The sequence below is a fragment of the Amblyomma maculatum genome, chromosome 9, assembly GCF_055883805.1.
Source record: "Amblyomma maculatum isolate TAMU_Amacu chromosome 9, ASM5588380v1, whole genome shotgun sequence".
Classification (NCBI taxonomy): domain Eukaryota; kingdom Metazoa; phylum Arthropoda; class Arachnida; order Ixodida; family Ixodidae; genus Amblyomma; species Amblyomma maculatum.
The window spans coordinates 19,858,405-19,876,578 of record NC_139352.1 but is presented as its reverse complement, the minus strand read 5'-3'; the positions used below and the strand labels follow the sequence as shown (position 1 = coordinate 19,876,578).

Below are 18,174 nucleotides of genomic sequence, written 5' to 3'. Positions count from 1 at the left end.
AAGGGAACGCTGAAGGAACGAGATACCCAAAGCAGCAGGAGAGGTCGCGATAAATAAAAACCGACTTAAAGAACTGCTGAGAAACGACTCATGTACTCATATATTCAGGAAACTCACTCATTTCACGCCTGTTGATAGAGGCGACCTGTTGATCTTGATTACTTTTCGGAAGCTCCTGTATCCTTGCACTTGCATGCACGCAGTTTTGAGATTCGGAAGAAGCCGCAGTTTGACTGGCTTTCTTCAAATTATACTTCCTTCGGTTGTTACAGTCAAGGACTGCGCAGTGTACCATATTGCCAAAACAGAGCAAACAGAGTCGCGTACGTAGCCTACCTGCCGAGAGCCAGTTAGGACACCAATATGACGCGGAATCGACAATGTAATACACCGTCTCAGCTTGTAAGTAGTCCAAACGTCACAAAGAAGCAGTGGGAGGCAGCGCCATCTAGAACGCAACTGGAAGATCAATGTCGACTGGATCTGCGTCATCGACGCAGCGGCAGGGGGGTTTTGACACCACCGATCTCGCTGAGACCTCTGATGAGCAAAAGTTTCTCTTTATTCAACCTTTTGTTTGTTCTTGGTTTGCTCCTGTTTTCTTCCAGGAAACGTTGCGCAAAACCGTTCAAACATGAAACTGCACAAAATATGAAAAACTGGAATATGTCTACAATTACTGTCTGCATACTGATACCATGTCTACAATTGTTGTCTGCATACTGATACCATCGGTGCATTGTATAATTACTAAGTTGTGACCGCGAAATCTTTTTGTTATACAACTTGGCAGAGCAATTCATGTCACTGGATTTCGTACGCGCAATTAATGTAAAGAGACCAAAGAGATAACGTGTGAAAATGAGTGAACATCATAACGCCAGGATGAATCATCGGTGAAAAAAAAAAAAATCACGCAAAATGTTCTGGCACACAAAGGATTCGGTGCTATCGATGCTCAGCCTTGCTTTTCAACTAGCACTACACCTAATCTCAGTTCTCCGTCTTCAAGGAATCCCGCGTCGTTGAGCACTGTGAGTTCGGTTCGGAATAAACATGCAAAACGGTTCAAAACGCCGTCGACGCAGATGTCGGGCATCCTTGGAAGGACGCGGTTCTTCGTCGCCACCTTGTGCAGCAGCGTCACGCTGCAGTCTGGCGACAGCTGGCGAGGGACTTCCTGCAAAAAGCCGAAACACTTAAGACGTACCTCCAAGTAGGCGCACGGTTCGAATGAATTATCGCACGTTCCAACGGCTACTGTTACATAGCTGTCCCGCCTGTGCCACGCGGTCACTTCAGCGATAGTCCAGTACAACCCTCTCGGAGAGTTCATTATCTCGCCACCGTTGATTACGGTTACGAGGTATTCTATGGGAGAACTATCCGTCTGCCGAGGCGGCGTCCAAAGAGTTCTGTCCACCATGGGCAAGCCTCCCGAATAAGAAGAGACGCGCTCGCAGCGAGCGATGACCGGGCGGCGTGAGAGATGCGCCTGAACCTTCTGACGCAAGTGCTCCAATGCACTCAGCGAGACATCAGCAAAGCGCTCAAGCTTCCGAAGCACGAGTACTTCCTCCGAACGCCACGGTGACGTGGCCGTTCGGTTGGCTCTATCTCCCGAAGACTGCCCGTCATCTTGATTTGCCTCCGCCTTTGAAAGTCTTCTACTGCATCGAGAGCTCCGCGCCGCTGTCGAGAAATTGTCATGCTCCGTCGCCGTTCTTCCTGCCATCCCGTTCTGCGCGTGACCCTCAGATTCCCTCAGCAAACGGGTCACTTCCAGCAACTGCGCGCCTTGACTCTCCAAGCGTTGCGTTAGCTCGTTCATTTGGCTCTGAATGGACGCTAACTGGTCGTTGCAAGTTTGCGCGAGCACAGCTTTCAATTCGCCCAGCGTGTCACTCCAGTCATGACTACTCATCGGGGTGCCAGGCAAGGGCTGTCCTGTGTCTTCAGGCAGAGCACTGGCGATGCATCCGGCCAAGTAGTGTGCCGGGAGATCCCTGTGCAGGACACTGACCGCGCATCGTGGGCAGTCGAGCGCGTGGAAAGCGCACTCTTCCTCGTAGTGTTGCAGTACAGCTTCCACGTTGCCCACGAACTCGCAGCCCTGGGTTTCATTCCAGCAGTGAGCCTTCAGAAAAGGAGAAAGAAAGCAAAAATGAGAGGATAAAGCGGGTTTTCTGAACTGTTGGAACCATTTTTTAAAGACGGACACAAGTACAGTCTTTATCAAAAATATACGGCCCAAGGGGTTCGCTTCTAAGCACTCTAACTAAGCCCCTGTAAGCAAGGCTAGAATATATAGAAAGGTATAGAGAAGAATGGGGACTAGATTTGCCGTCTACAAGATTTCGAACGGTGCAGATGCGTATCAAGCCCCGTTATGGGACTTAGAAGCAAAACCCTTGGGCCATATATTTTTTAAAAAGACTGTAGGTGGCAGCACTGCCGAGCTCGCCTACAAATGGGAGCATGGCCACAAGTTCGTGTGCCAAACATTCAAGTAAACGATAGGCTGTTGCCTCATCCCTGTGAGAATACCATGCTATGTGGGGCGTTCGAAAATGGACGCCAGTTTTCTGTTCGGAAAACACGCCAGGTGAATCATTTATAATCGAACTTCTATTATGCTGTTTATGCCCAGGTTTCAACAGTCGAACAGCGGCTAAGGTCAGGTGAAGGCGGTCGTTAGCGGCTTTGACTTTCAAATACCGGCAGTGGAGGCGATATTTCGATGGAGGTGAAATACATAAACGTCCATTTGCTTTGTGAAGTAGGTGCATGTTAAAGAACTCCAGACGATATAACTTAATCCGGAGGCCCCCACACTGCAGAGTAGATACAAGCCACGTGTCCCTTCTCGACATTAACCTCCACCCCCACCCAACTTGCGATCTATAATCACTAATTCATCGTTCTAATTCATTAAAACTGTTATGTCGGACTGCCCCAAGAGAAAAAATGGCATGAAGACACAGATAGCACAGTGTACGCACTCTTCCCATTACCTGAACAGTTTACATCGAGCCAGAGTCTGACTGTTGCTGCCGAACAAGAAACACGAAAAGATGAACTTAATTGTAAACCCTACCGGGCGAGGACGAATTGTAATGAAAATGGCGCATGTATGCTCTAATGGTGTCTGGTGTACGCTTTGCTCCGACAAAGGTGGCACTGTATAAAAAAAAAAGCAAAAGACACCTTCGCCTCCCCCTTCATTCTTTCCGAACATTATTTTTGCTTAAACGAAGGCTGTTCCTTACCTTTGCACACTATGGTTATTAAAACAAAAAAAAACATTAAACGGACACTGACACACTAAGCATCCGTATTGTATGGTCTGAAATTCCAGGTAGATATGTTGTGCCTTGGCGCTCTTCGACCAATGATGCCTTTGCGCCATTCACCATCACCAAAGACCCTTTGAAAATGAGCAGAATTGTCAACTCAACCATTACTGAAGGGGCGGAGGGAGGAATCTGACTCGATCACGAGATAACTGATGACAAGGGTTTTCTGGAGATAAAAAATGTCAGTATATATGCTTAATTTGTATTAGTCAATGCATGCAGGCGTGAACTTTGCTGTGTGATTTACATTTCTATACGCAAGCTTCAATTGCATCAACGAATTACAGGCCGCGAGGAAATGCCACTTCTCTGTGGCTTCAGTGTGAACCCAAAACATGTGCACACGTGCCCCCAAAAATGGAAAAAAAAATGGCAGAAGTTTAACCTTACTTAAACCCGGTTATATTGAGCGAAAGCACCCACCACAATGGCTTAGTGTTTAGTGGACCATCATGAGAATTCGCGTTCAAACCAGACCGGTCTAAATCCGCTTCGCTGCGATGATTTGTTTTCTGAGGCGAAAGCCTTTATGGCTCATGAGTGAACAGGATTTGTGTGTCTGCGGAGGGTGTCACACTCATTGTCGAGAAATGAATTGATGAGTAAAAGAATGTTTGATTAGGTAGAGGGTGAAAAATGTATGAGTGCAAAATTTCGTTGGTATGGAGTAATTAGTTAATTAGGGCAGAAAAGTCAATTAGACATCAAAATAGTCGTAGACGTCGATATAGTGTGAAGACTTCAAAGAAGCCACGAACGTCGAAATTGTGCAAAACACGTCAAAGTTGTGCAAAGAAACGTGGGAATCTGAAAAAAGGACAAAAGGAGCAAAAAAAGCTGAGTGAAAAATCGGCATATGAGCGCAGAGTCGCAGGAAAGGCTTTCGCCCTACCACCCTCAAAAGGTTAAATCACCCCCAGAACGACTGTTCTGCTTTGACCTTGCCGGTCAATCGGCGACAACCGGCGAACTTGGGGTGTTAAGATGTCGAGCATTATGAAAAAAGATATCTCCACTCAGAGGCTCAAGGATTGGCGAGGTGGGGCGTCGCTAAGCGGTCAAGGTGATTCGTCCACACCCGGAAAACTTGGGAGTTACAGCTTAGATCTTAGATCTGCTCTAAGAACTTGTGTAGCTGTGATGCCGGTCCACGATTGGCAATCAAAACCTGGTTCCCCGACACTATAACCTACAGGTTAGCTTCGAGACTTTTGGGATGAAGCACCACGACAGTTTTGTTTAACTTGCCTAAGCCATGCCGCGTCGCCCAGTGTTAAAAGTCGTGTATGAGCATTTTGAGCGTCACCGCAAGAACTGACTGCGTCACGGCGATCAAGCTATCTTTATCACGCCAAATTGTTCGCATAGCTGGCCCCGTTTTTTGGAAGAATATTGTCGATGTAGTGTATGAGCATTTTGAGCGTCACCGCAAGAACTGACTGCGTCACGGCAATCAAGCTATCTTTATCACGGCAAAATGGTACGCACAGCTGGCCCCGTTTTTTGGAAGAATATTGTCGATGTCAAAGAAAAGTAAGGCGGGCCTTTAACTGAATTTGTGTACAAAGGCTTAGACATATTCGGTTCATTTCGAATAATTCTGAACACATACTAGTTGATTCGTTGTAATAGTCTAATGGGAAGATATTCAATTATATATTCACAAGTTTCAGATATTCCTACACCCATACAGTAAAATCGCAAACAAGGCTACAGCATCCGCTAGCACAACAAATCACGGGTGAGAAAGTCTACAAAACCTGGAAGGCCGACTGCTCCACATTGGCTCGACCCAACGAAGCCGGCTGCGGGACACCGGCAAATTCGCGATTGGGTTTTCATGTCCAGGTCCATTGTGCGCCAAGATGCCAGAGAGTTTAATTCCCGCGGCCAAAGATGGAAGCCAGCGTTGCAAAGAAGTAACTGTCCCATTGTTTGGAATTTGGAGTGGGTAATATGTGCGGGCAGATTAAACAAAGGGGTTCGTACACAACGCGCTTCTGATGCCAGCACCGCATATGCGTGTCGGAAGAAGCCCACACCAGGGAAAAAAATTGGCAGTGGTTTAACTCCGGTTGAACCTAGTTGAGTTACGAACGCAATAGCTGCTTGCATGGCTACGCTTAGGATAGCTTAGGCTACGCGCTGAGCAGCGGCCAGGCTCTCCTTCTCCATAGTTGGTCGATTCTGGCCGCGCACTCTTAGTTATCCGTATATACACCACACACACCTCTTCTCCGCACAACCAACAGAGAGAGTGATGCGCAGCTGGCGATGGCTTTGGTTGTGACGTCACCTCTCCGGCACCGGCGGAGCGCGGCCGCGACGGCAGCTCCAATACACCAGCTGCTGTCTCTGACGTCACGCGGCTCCTCGCGCATGCGCAGCCTGGCCCACGCTGTGCCACGCGAAATGGCTCGACGACTAGCGTAGTGTTACTTTCGCAACAAAAATACAAGCTTTATTACAGGCGACGCTCCAAGGCCCGATGTGCAAGGCCATCCCCGCCCCTAGAACCACTTACCGTCAAGCTGTTCGCTCTCCTGGCCGCCATCGAATTCCCGTGGCACTCGTCTTGCACAAAAGGCACCATGTCCAAGGGACAGACCCCGGTGCCCTCGTTGGTTATCGCTCTGTGGCAGGGCTCGCACAGCGCGTGCGCGCAGGGAAGCACCAGCGTCCGCTTGGGAATTACGCTGCACAGGCAACATACGAAGGTGGCGGGCACGCACTCGACAAAGCGTGTCAGTCGCCAGTTGACGCCCAAGGCGTAGTCGCGAAGCCGGTGTTGTACTCTTGGTCGTTCAGAGTCTGGCATCTTGGTACTTGAAGTGACCACGGGTCCCACAGCAAACGCTGTTGCAGTTCAGCTAGAGAGGATAAAAAGAGACGCTTAAGAGTTTGGTCTTTGCAAAATTCGATATTTTTAGGGGCTTAGATGAGCTTGCCTCAATACCACAAGACGCAATTATTGCTAATAATTTAATGGTGTCTTCATTTAAGGCGAAAGCCTTTTGTTTCATTCATGGATGGTGTTGGGAAAAATGTCCGCACGAACATATACTCAAAGAAAAAATATATCTCCAGCGGGAATCGAGCCACCATCCCAAGCTGAGGGGGCGAACCACCTCCACGCCCAGCTTCTTCAGACATGGTATTTATTACACTAAAGATGTGTATATTTACATGAACTATTTACAGATTTCATGAAATGCCACAAATGATACATCAATATACATGGTAAAAGCATATTAGATGTGAGGTACAGGGAGAGCACATCATCAATAGAGAATGCCGCTCCGAGCTCGTGAGAAACAGATCGCAATCCTTGTCTAGTGTGAGGATGACAGTAGCGATGACAATGACTGTGCAGTTAGCGATAATGATAATAGTAACGGTGACAATGACGATGCAATAGTGAAACAGTCCTGCAATGTGGCTTTCCCCATTTCCGCTCTTAAGAAAGCTTAAAGGGACAGAACACTAGACAAAATATGTTATGAGATATGGTGGAGGTGAAAAGGTCTTGCCTAATAGTACAGATCGAGTACTATAATATCAAAGAAAAGAGGCTAAATCGCTCATTGCTGACAATAAATGTTTTCCAATCAAAAAATTACAATATTAATTTGCCATTGAAAATCGCATGGATGAATGGATGGATGGATGGAATATAGGAGCGTCCCCTTTGAAACGGGGTGGTAGCAGTAGCTACCATGCTACTGCTACCACCCATATATCTTAATTATTGATTTAGATTGGTTAACTAAACCATCATTCTATTTATTAAATTTTTGTTTCTACATTACTAACATTATGTCACTTCTCTGTTTTTAAGCCACCAATCTTCCAGTCGTTTTTTGCTAGTTTCCACCACTGGTTTATTCACCCGGCCACATAAAAAGAATTAAGGCACTATCTAGCGGAGAAATCCTATTACTTTCAGTGCAGTACCCCACATGACTACATGTCAGCAAAATATTGCTGATTTTCTTAACTGCACACTTCTTTTTTTCATCGAAGAGTGCTTGTCATAACTTATATTTTGCACTCTCTCTAGTGCGTCTTTAAATAAAAATCATCTCCTTTCATTCATCCATTCATTCATTCATAAATCTATATTCATGAGGATAACCTGCATCTCCTTTTGCATCGCGAGAGGTATGCTTTCAGGCTTTACCGCTAGATGGCCCCACAGTGTTTGCAATTCCGTGAATGAAGCTGTGATAGTGCCCACTAAATCTTTCGTTAACGAGGCGTGCGTTTTTGTGCCGTAACAGCCATGAGTGTGAAACTGAAAAGGACGCTACTGTACACAAAATATGCCTGATTACTGTCTGGCGAGTGAAAGTTATACTTGTTTTCGGTACGTCTTTTTTGTCGACCGCCAGTCGTCATCGCGATCGCTGCTCATGCTTTCCAGCATCGGACAACCTAAAAACGGGCGCATGCATCACTGATCGAAAATTTCTCGGTAAAAATTTTCTACAGCGTTTCTAACAAAACCGGTATGGAATCGAACATTTTAGACATGAATGTTTTCATTGCGCCGAAAAAAAATCGAGATCTAAATTCCAGTGTTCTGTCTCCCAACATTGACAATGACGTTAAGTCAGTTATAGCTTATGTGATCTCCGGCTGAAAGCAGACTGCGGTAATGTCTAGTAGATTCTGAGGTCGGCGAGAACCACAGGAATATATTATCGCAATTGACCGGTTAAAACATCCGATAGGTGTCGCTATCTAATTTAATATTCATTTTTATAGTGGCATCAGTACTGTTTGTCACGTGAACACCGGTGAATAGATACGTATGTACTCATATTACGGCCGCACTTTTTTTCCGCGATTTTTACGGGGTGCGGCTCTTGCACGAGTCAGGCCTATATCTATTTGCAAGAAAGTCTTACCAATGCTGTGACTGTCCTAAATAATGACAAACACTGCTGAAGAACCACACTTTATTCAATGAACTTCTTCGTCGCTATCGCTTTAGCGGCTATCTGATGAGCTCGTGTCATCGGTGGCTTCCCATAGGTTTGACCCAGTCCAAAACGAGTTCATCACACATCTAACCTTTCTCGTGGACACGAACGACAATTTCGTCGGGAAACTTCTCTTTGGGCAGCGTCTTTCCTTTAAAGACCACGTATGGTGGCAGCTTGCCATCGTCAGTGATGCACAGCATTACCGTGCACCTTTGACGTTCAGCACCAGTTGTGCACACCGCGATGCTTTTCGCACCTTTAAGTCAACCGTACTATTTTCTGGCGTATCAAACCAGACAGGCGTCTGGTCAGCGTTCCCTATTTGTGAAAGGTCATAGCCGTGCTCCCTCCGAAGCCCGTTCACAAAACGGTGAAACTTTAACAGTTTGTTCTCATATTCATTGGGTAGCTTTTGACAGTGTTGTTCTGCGTCGAATGGAGAGAGCGTTCCGGTTCAAGAATCGCTGAAGCCATCCCCTACTTGCTTTAAAACTTGCAAACGAACTGTCCATGTGACGAGCGATGACACCAGCTTTCACGCGGATCATCTCCGTTGATACTGCATAGCCATTCTTTCTGGTCGTCGTGACGTACTCAAGAAGTTCCTTTTCAAGTTCAGGAAACTTGCACTGCTTCCCGCGGAATGCTTTGCGGTTGCGGTCCGTACCAGCGAGTTGTTTTTGCTTGCACCACCAACGCACACACTTCTCGTCGACTTCGAACTTGCGTCCAGCCGTCCGCCTGCCGTGTTCTTCATCGTAAGCTACGACTTTCAGCTTGAAGGCGGCGGTGTACGAAGCCAAATCCTTGCCCATAGTCACTGAGCAGTGAACACAAGCCACAGTGTAAAAAAACATTTGGTGAAAAGTACAGAATTTTTCTGGCAGCTGTCCCGCCAGAAATTTTCTGTTCTGCTATGTTCTGTGTTTTTATTCTTTTTATGATTTTAGTCTTTTTCTATTTGCAACAAAATTTTTTTTGTAAATTAACAGAAATTATTCTTTATGCTACGTTTTTCCTTTTTTTTTTTTGCTTTTCTGTCATTTCACAGGGGCTTTTTTTCTGCTGCAGGAACAGAGTGATGTATATCTGTATGTGTGTACATATACATATATATATTTGCTTCTTGTGTTATTTCGCGCATTTTTCTGCTTGTGAAAAACAATAAAATTGCGTAGAAGGCACCTTTCTATCAATGAACAGCATTTTTAAGGCGAAAAGCTTATTTCTCCCTTCACACGAATATATGTGTCGGCGCCGGCAATACTCAATGCCACCCATGAAGTTTGCCTCACAACCGCCGTTGTCTAACCACGGAAGCGGCCAGATACAAGTGCAGAAGGGAGACCATTTTTATTTTTGTTTGGCCACTATAGGGGGCTTTAACTTGACGTCATCCGCAAGGAGCGCTTGCCAATACTGGGCAGCCTACCATTGCCATGGTCGTCGTAGCAGACGCCGTAGTTGCCGCGTGGTAGCGCAACCGTGATATGCGATTGATAGCAAGTGTTGGCGTAAATATGCGGCTCAGTGGATACGCGCATGATCTACGTGGCGCAGAGAAGCTGCGGTATTATGAAAAGGTTCGGCTGTGCGGTGACATCGACTACGGTGACCCCGACGTGGTGAGGGACATACGACTGCTGCCGCGAGTTGACCGACATAAAAGACTACCTTGTGCACGGAACAAGTTTTGTGACGCGAGACCAGTTAAAAGCTTATCCTTCCATGGAAAAGACAATTTCCTGACGAGTGGCAAAAACCATGTGTCAGGATGCTTGCTGACGGCAGACGCGTCTTTCTCGGAAAGGTGCGGGATTTGCGGCGTGGCTGTTCATATAGCTAGCCTATAAATATTGCCACCCTGATTTGCTGTTAAGTAACGAGCTACAGATTGATCTAATGGAATCGCTGCGTACTGGTTTACCGAAGATCGATTTCTCGTCGCGTTCATTTGTAGCATAGTGCACGCAGAACGGAAAAGCGTTTACGCTGTGCCATTCGTCCTGTGAGGGCGGAAAGTTTTCTGTTTTACAGCTGAAATACTGCAGCGAAAGTGTTTTATTAATGTGCTGGACCAGTGTCGGTAAAGCTTGTGCAGCTAGTACACTACAGATACCAAAAATGTGTTTCCGCAGTCGAGTTTTTTCTTTTTTCCCTCTTAACTGGGCTGTCCAAGCCTTTGAGATTGATACGACGACGAAACCATTCCGCTCTCCGCGACTAGACCCAAACACAGCAGTTCACCATTGCTGGCACTCTGCAGCCGCGCTGGGCGACGCGGCGCAAAACACTGCCAACATGCTCAGCACAGAAAGCTCCACGTATGAAGGTGGTCGCGGACACAATTAACACCATGCAATTATCTTGCGAGTCACTTCCGATGGTGTCTGTGTTCCATGGTGAACTTGAGACTTCGAGCAGGAGCTTCGGGCGTGCGAACGACCGCGAAAATGGCGCTCTAGACCGCGCGACGCCTGGAAGCACGGCGTCAGTGAAGCCCCATTAGAGGACCCTAGCCCCACTATATGCTCATATGCATCAATAACCGACCTCAATGGGGCGCCACTAGTTACCTGTTTTCGTTTCAAAATTGTTACGCAGCCGCTCTTCAGACAGCGCCTTCTTGACAGTCATATCCACCGTGGTCATATCATTTCGCTTCCAATTTAACATCCATCTACTATTCAAGTAGGAATCAGCTTGCCATATAAAATTGAGTAGACATATGTACCTCCAATTTCTTACCTTCCAACGAAGCTATCGATAGAAAAAAATTACGATTTTCTTCGTGAACGTATTTCGGTGAATGGCGTATAACAGATATTCTCTGTACGGGAACAGAAAATTCCTTTAAAAATGCCTGCAATTTCACACATTCTTTTACAGTGCACGATCCACTGAATAACGCTGCAAGCAAAAACCACACTACCATCACAGCACCACACAAAGAAGAAATGGCGCTGGAGCAAAAACAGATGCCAAAATGGCCAAAATATGCTGTATTTGTTTCACACACTAATGAGCACTGTATTGTTAGCTACTCCAAGGTAGACCAAAAGCGAAGTGGCAGAATGCGTTCAGCCAACCACCTGCAGAGATTAAATCTCCCAGTAAATAATGAAGCACTTGAGCGGAGATCCTCACCCACTCCTAAGTTCAAGTTCAAGATAGCCTTATTGCCGTCGATGTAGAGGCCCCCTCCGCTCCCTAGGAAGACCCTGGGGCCTCCAAGGATATGCCAAGGGAGAGGGAGCCCCGCAGGGGGACGTCTTTTGCAAAGCGTCCTGTGCCAGACGGATTACTCGAGCTAAAGTATTCTAGTACACTGTACTCGAGCTTGCTGCTCCGGAGCTCGGTTCCGGAGGAGGGCATCCCAGGTTTCTTTCTCTCCGATTCCATCAATATGCTCATTAAGATCTTGCATCGGAGTTCAAATCATGCGCGCCGGCTGTAAGGTCACGTGGGAGAACGAAGTCACACTCTCGCTTTTTTTTTCGTCGTAACGAAGCCACCCCGGACGCGACCCGGACGGCAGCGAGGCTTATAAACATTGGGATTATAGTGGACGTTCGCAATTGTTCTGTATTGGCAGTCAAATTTCCTTTTTCTTCGTACGTAGCGCTTCTGACGTGTACGCTGTCTCGCGTATTTAACTCTTGCGCTTGTCGACAAAGCATGCATGTGTAATGTGGTTTAACCGTCGACAACTCACTGCATATATAAAGAGAATGTGTACGCATTTCATTTAACATCAATAAAAAGATGTTCACTCTCTCTGTGAACTTCCCCACAACCATTGTATTCACTGCTGCCTTACCTCCTTACGTAGCACACACGGTCACCGTTGCGATGAAACACGGAAAACAAAGAGGGCACAAGTCGCACGGATCAGCCAGTATCAGCACACTTCCACGCTTTGCCGCGCTGTTTTCAATTTGCCGAACACAAATTAGCTTTTGCTTAAACACTGGTTTGTCAGTACAGACCGTGGTACAGACGAACTATCTACACGACGCGCCGCGCAAGATCAAGCATGGTTCGAGTTCGAGCGTTTCGAGACGGAAACGGAAGTGGAATATTGTTGTCCGTTGCGCAGCGCTACGGCGCTACTCACAGCGGCCGGGGCTAGTTGAGGAAGGTCGTTTGATGACAGATCCATGACAGATCATTCACGACGTCCCTACACCACCGTGTTTATACCTAACCTAACACTAACCTACCAAGTTCCCACTGCTCTTTACAAGCCCATTCTCAATGACTTCTCCGTTAGCAGTGTCGCGAGTACGGGTACCCGCGATGTCCGAGGAAAGTTTACGACTCAGTGGACTGCGTTTTGTAGCGCAAGCTGCTCTCGATCCCGACAAAGCTATTGGTCGATGTCGTGGCTAGGGCTACGAGACTTAGGACAGCGAGGAGCTGTCACTGGCGTCTGCAGCAGCGACTCCGACGACGAGACTTAGGACAGCGGGGAGCTGTCGCTGGCGTCTTCGCCGACGGCTCGTTCGGGCGCTTCGGGAGGAGGTCAGGGTCAAACCAAGACTCTCACTCTCGAACGCTCCCGGACGAGGTTGCTCTGGCCTCGTTTTCTGGTTCTCTTTATACCCCCTTCAGTGCCGAGGGCGTGGGGAGGGGTACTCCCTGCAAAGCGAGGGACGCTGCTTCCTTGCGTAACCTTTCGTCCTTTCTACATTTTTGCTTCCCTTTCGACTGTCCTTGCCCCCTCTGTCGGGATGAGCAGCAAGCGCGTTTCTTTATTTCTTTCCACGACTCCCAGGTGGCGTGCGCCACGTTACAATCTTTCCCCCCTTCAGTGCCGAGGGCGTGGGGAGGGGTACTCCCTGCAAAGCGAGGGACGCTGCTTCCTTGCGTAACCTTTCGTCCTTTCTACATTTTTGCTTCCCTTTCGACTGTCCTTGCCCCCTCTGTCGGGATGAGCAGCAAGCGCGTTTCTTTATTTCTTTCCACGACTCCCAGGTGGCGTGCGCCACGTTACAGCAGCATTACCAAGGTCAATGTACGCATTACGTTGAAACGTAACATTAAAGGATACCTAATTGCAAATAATATTGAAATTTCTTCACTCTATTTATTCAAGCTTTCTGTTAAATGTATCTTGATCTTAACACGTTGGTTGAATTTTCTTAGTTGGGGCGATGGACCGCTAGTGTCAGCAGCTTATGACTGATTGGCCAGTTATGTTTCTATTGTGCATGTTTGTAACTGTTCTTTCTGTTTTCGCTGTGTACTTTTTGTGCTCCTATATACGGTTCTCGAGTTTGTAACAAACCTTTTGTGGCATATGCGTTTAATATCGTGTCAGGCTATGCATGCTTAGATTGACAATGTATTATTTCACAGGGTACCTAGTGGTTCGAGCACAGGTGGAAAGCAAAATAGAGGGAAAGAGAAAGTGGCTGATGGCCGGCCTCACCCATCATTTTGGGTAATTTTGGGGAAAGATCATTTTTCTCCTCAGGTTTTAGAAAACATGTTAATGACTTATTATAACTAAATGAGAAATTGCCGTAACAATAGAGAAGGAATGTTCCAACATCTGAGAAGAAAAATGACACGGGTGCAACGCTGCTGAACCGAGTGTGAAGCAAAAGCTTCGGCTGCGGGCGACTGAGCTTTGCATCGAACACAACCAGCATTCCGTTGAACGCATCAAAATTTATAGGCGTTTTAGGTGGTGCTGGTAAAGGTGTTTATTCCATCTAAACATGGGGAACACTTCAAAGAGTATAGACACTACGTTTTTGAGTTCATCTTCTGTAATGATGCGCAAGACACTACTGTACATGAATTTGCATGAAACACCTCATATTATTCGTCTCCGGGTGCTGAATAATTTATAATCAAATTTTTTTTTCTTGCCAGTTTTGAGTTTCAGCAGTCGAGCGATGGCTGTGACATCAGCCAAATCTACGCCATGTGAGAGATAAATAAAAGATACAATCGTTCCTGTGTCGTTTTAATTCACCAGAACACTAACGCCAGCTTGCCTCAAGGACAGGAATTGCAAAAGTGAAGATTCAGCGCTTGCACCGCTGCTTTTTCATGCCTAGCGTGACCTAGACTTGATTGTGACGTCACAAGCATATGCCAACTGCTGAAACCAAAACTGGCAAGAAAAGAAAATTAAAAATTACTTAGCAGTCGCAGGAAAAAACCGCCTGATGATCCATATACAGGAATGTCTCACGCACCATTAACAGAAAGAAAATGCCAACAAAGTTTAGCGTTTATAGTCCTTTAAGCTTCGCCTCTAAGGGCATGACCGATAGTGTAAGGTACCAGCCCAGATATAAAGCCCCACTTTAACCAAGCCATATGAACGTGTCTTAGTGGCCTATAGGGGTACGTGAATACCAGGATCCTGGCAGGCTGATTCTGACATAACTGTCCCATGTGAAACGAGAGATCCAAGTTGGCACCTCTTGCCAGGGTTCCACAGTGATGGCTTGAAAACCTAGCACAGTGTAGCTTTCACTAGAAGAAATAATTTAGCCCGCTTCATATTCATGCAGTCCTTCTACAATATTTGAGCACGGAGGTGTGTCAGATCCCTCTTAAATGCTGGTGGTGTCTCAGAACCCCCCCTTACTTTTAGCCCTGCAAGTTGTACAGAATTACCTTTCAGCCCCTGGATTTGAGTGAAATAAATCGCCACATAAAAAAGAGCTCACTAACAATTTGCACAAGATTCTGATGCTGGCTTCAGCTCCGCTTATGCTGGGCGTACCTATGCTTCTAAGCAGCACATCACATGACCAACAGTGTCAAACTCACCTTTAAGAAATTTTTGCTTCTTTTTGGTACTACAAGCACTTGTTTTTTATTTTTGAGAACTGCTGTTGCGATCTGCCTGCTAGTAGTAAAAGCATAACAGGCTCAGTTCCGCTGCGCACCTTAAGTTATCGGGATTTGAAATAAAACAAGAAAATATTTGCACGCATTAACAGCTTGCATCCCATAACCGCCAACTCAACATCTAGAAATAATCTGTATCACCACAATTCACTTGTGCATGTTTGAATGAGTAAATGACAAAAAAAGATCTGTCCCGAAAAGTTTTAATGAGCGTGAGAAACGGGGGAGGAACATCACTCACACAAGGCAGATCAAAAACCTTCGATCGTGCCGCATGCCCAGTTTGCAGTCGGTTACTCCGTTCAACCACAAGGACAAATGGGGTTTCAGTTAAGACCTCCATTAAAAATTCACAAAAACTGTTGCAGAAAAAAAAAAAAAGGAGAGAACAAAGCAGGACGCGTCCTAGAGACTCTTAGATGACGATTTGAACACTTTGTACACATGGGAAATGCTGTGGTTGAGAGAGCTGGAGCGCAAACAAGGAAGGAAATGCACTTTCAATGATACGCGACGAACACCAACAGACAACAGAGAAAAGAAAGAGGGGGTACACACAGTGGCTCTGGGGGGCACACAAGTGAGACAACAACTTTCTTTTTCTTCTCGTGAAGAGTCTGATAAATACAACTCTTTTTTCCACTGCGCTTACGACAACACCCTGGCTTGGTTGTGTCACTGGTTGAATTCTTATGATAGCTGTGATGTGTGATTAAAATGTCTCTTCTGTTCCCGCTCCCTCTCCTCCTCTTCCTTGCATGAAATGTGGGTAGGTGACGTGTTCCCTGCAGAAGTAAAGAACAATTTGCACATGTGCATATGACAGTGTCACAAGTTATAACAGAAACCGCATTACAACTGACTGCCTACAAAAGCCCCCCCCTCCATCATTCCCTCTTCCAAGCTGACCACCAACTGTGCAGAGTGTGCCATTGCTACCCAGGCGAGTTAGTACACTCAAATCTCGATATAACGAATAACACGGGACCGCAAGAAATCATTCGTTATTTTGAAATATCGCTGTAATGAAAAATCTGCGATTATAAGACAGTGGTCAAACCTAAGTGAAAATGACGTACCTTGGCAGTAGGCACGTGTGCAGACAAGCAAAATCTCAAATGAAAATGTTGCACTAATTTCAAAGCTGATTTATTTGAACAAATCAGTTATTTTCTTCCGCCGTGTGCGGCACATACGACCACACACTACACTAAACCACTACAGCATGTACACCTTCCACTTTGCACAACCCCTCACCAGGTATGTTATTGCACTGAGCGATGAAAGTACAGACTTTGTCCATGCACAAAAAAACACCAGAGCAGGGGGGTGGCATGTTACGAGTTCTGCGTCCGCGCCATAGAAGCTGCCACCGTCGGAACGATACCAGCGCACCGGTGGCAGAAGCGAAACGTAAGTTGCGCAGGGCCCAATGCAAATATAATTTCCACACTTACAGAAGCATGAGGCGCAGTACATTTATGTTCGCAGGTTAATTTTGAAACGAGCCACACGCAGCTGAAAGCGTTTTGTTGCAAGAAAATTATCTGCCCACGTGACATCCCCCTCCCACCCATTTGAATCGTCAGCTGAGAGTGCGGCGGCAGGCGCGGGCGGCCGCCGCAACTACCGCATGCCATTAGGAAGTTTTTTGAACGAGATGCTGTACAAAAGCACCGGCTACTAAGGACTGTGCGAATTCTACAGTTCCTGCTTACCCGAGGTATTTTTCGCACTTCATCTAAAATGTTAGCTGTGTTAGCGAAACCGTTTAGCTATCTTATGCCGGTGACAGTTGCTACTTGTAGCCGCTACGACAGAATATTCAGAAATGTTTTATTGTGCTTCATTGGATGAGTTCTTTTGTATAGTTATTTAATGAATTTGTTAACACGGTTACAGTGAAAATCCGGTCATGCTATAGTTTCGTTAGGTCAGAACTCTTCGTAGTCTATGCACAAAGTTTAGCCACTGCCGTCGTGATACTCATGTGCAAACGCGCCATGTTTGTATGTGCTATGTCGAGACTGGTGTTTTATTTGAATAAAGTTGGTAGGTTTGTGGGGCTTAACGTCCCAAAACGACTCGGGCTATGAGAGACACCGTAGTGGAGGACTCTGGAAATTTCGACCATCTAGGGTTCTTTAACGTGCACTAACATCGCACAGCACATGGGCGCCTTGCTCTTCGCCTCCATCGAAAAGCGGCCGCCGAGGCCGGGATTCCATCCCGTATCCTTGGGAACAGTAGTTGAGCGCCGTAACCACTGTGCCACCCCGGCGGGGTATTTGAATAAAGTATGCAATTTATCCATACTGAATAAAGTATGCAATTGATGTCGAGTATTTTGTGTTGCTACCTGGCTTGTGTGCAACCACTTTCGTAGGTGCGGCGCGCGCCGAGGCACATTCTGCTACACTTTTACTAATGCGCCTGAGGTGCTACAAGAGAAGAACCAATACACATGAGATGTGGGTGCTCAGCAAAATCTGCGGAAGCATTGGGTAAGAGCAGCACGTAACAAAACGTATGAAAAAATGAGCAGCAGTAGTACAACTGCGGTAGGCGCTTCCAACGTGCCTACTGCCATAACGAATTGGATTGCCTTGTTACGGCAAGAGGGGCTTGCACAATTTCGAAGTGAACATTAATGCGTTCCCACTGCAGGTAAAATCCGAGGTTTTTACCGATCGTACACGTTGCTAATAATTTCTTCAGTGCTAATAATGGCAAAATATAGCAATTTAACGCATTATATACCTTGTTCTACTCTCTGGTGGGTACAGTTGGGTACAAATGCATTTTAGCAATCCGAGTGTTTACCACCGAAAAAAAAAAGGAGCCGCTAGAGTCGCCAGCGATTTTTCCGCTCCATTGCTTCTATGGGAGTGTCACCCCACTGACCAGAGTTCAATATGACCTCATCTTCAGTTTTTGCCGAAGTTTGAAAATCC

At 46.4% G+C, this 18,174-nt stretch overlaps 2 protein-coding genes across 2 annotated transcripts in view; both read right to left on the bottom strand.

Annotated features, from left to right (window-relative positions):
• Positions 1–899: 899 nt before the first annotated feature.
• Positions 900–12,421, bottom strand: LOC146178532 (uncharacterized). Its single transcript, XM_084578349.1, has 3 exons — positions 12,165–12,421; positions 5,881–6,226; positions 900–2,137 (listed from the first exon to the last, which is right to left on the bottom strand). Exons 2-3 carry the CDS (start codon positions 6,172–6,174, stop codon positions 959–961), a joined length of 1,473 nt encoding a protein of 490 aa, XP_084434475.1. The 5' UTR covers positions 6,175–6,226; positions 12,165–12,421; the 3' UTR covers positions 900–958.
• A 3,168-nt stretch (positions 12,422–15,589) lies between these two features.
• Positions 15,590–18,174, bottom strand: part of LOC146178530 (histone deacetylase 1-like) — a 29,442-nt gene continuing 26,857 nt past the window's right edge. The window contains exon 13 of the mRNA XM_084578351.1: positions 15,590–16,005. The gene's annotated coding sequence lies outside the window, so the exon portion shown is untranslated. The remainder of the gene's footprint in view (positions 16,006–18,174) is intronic.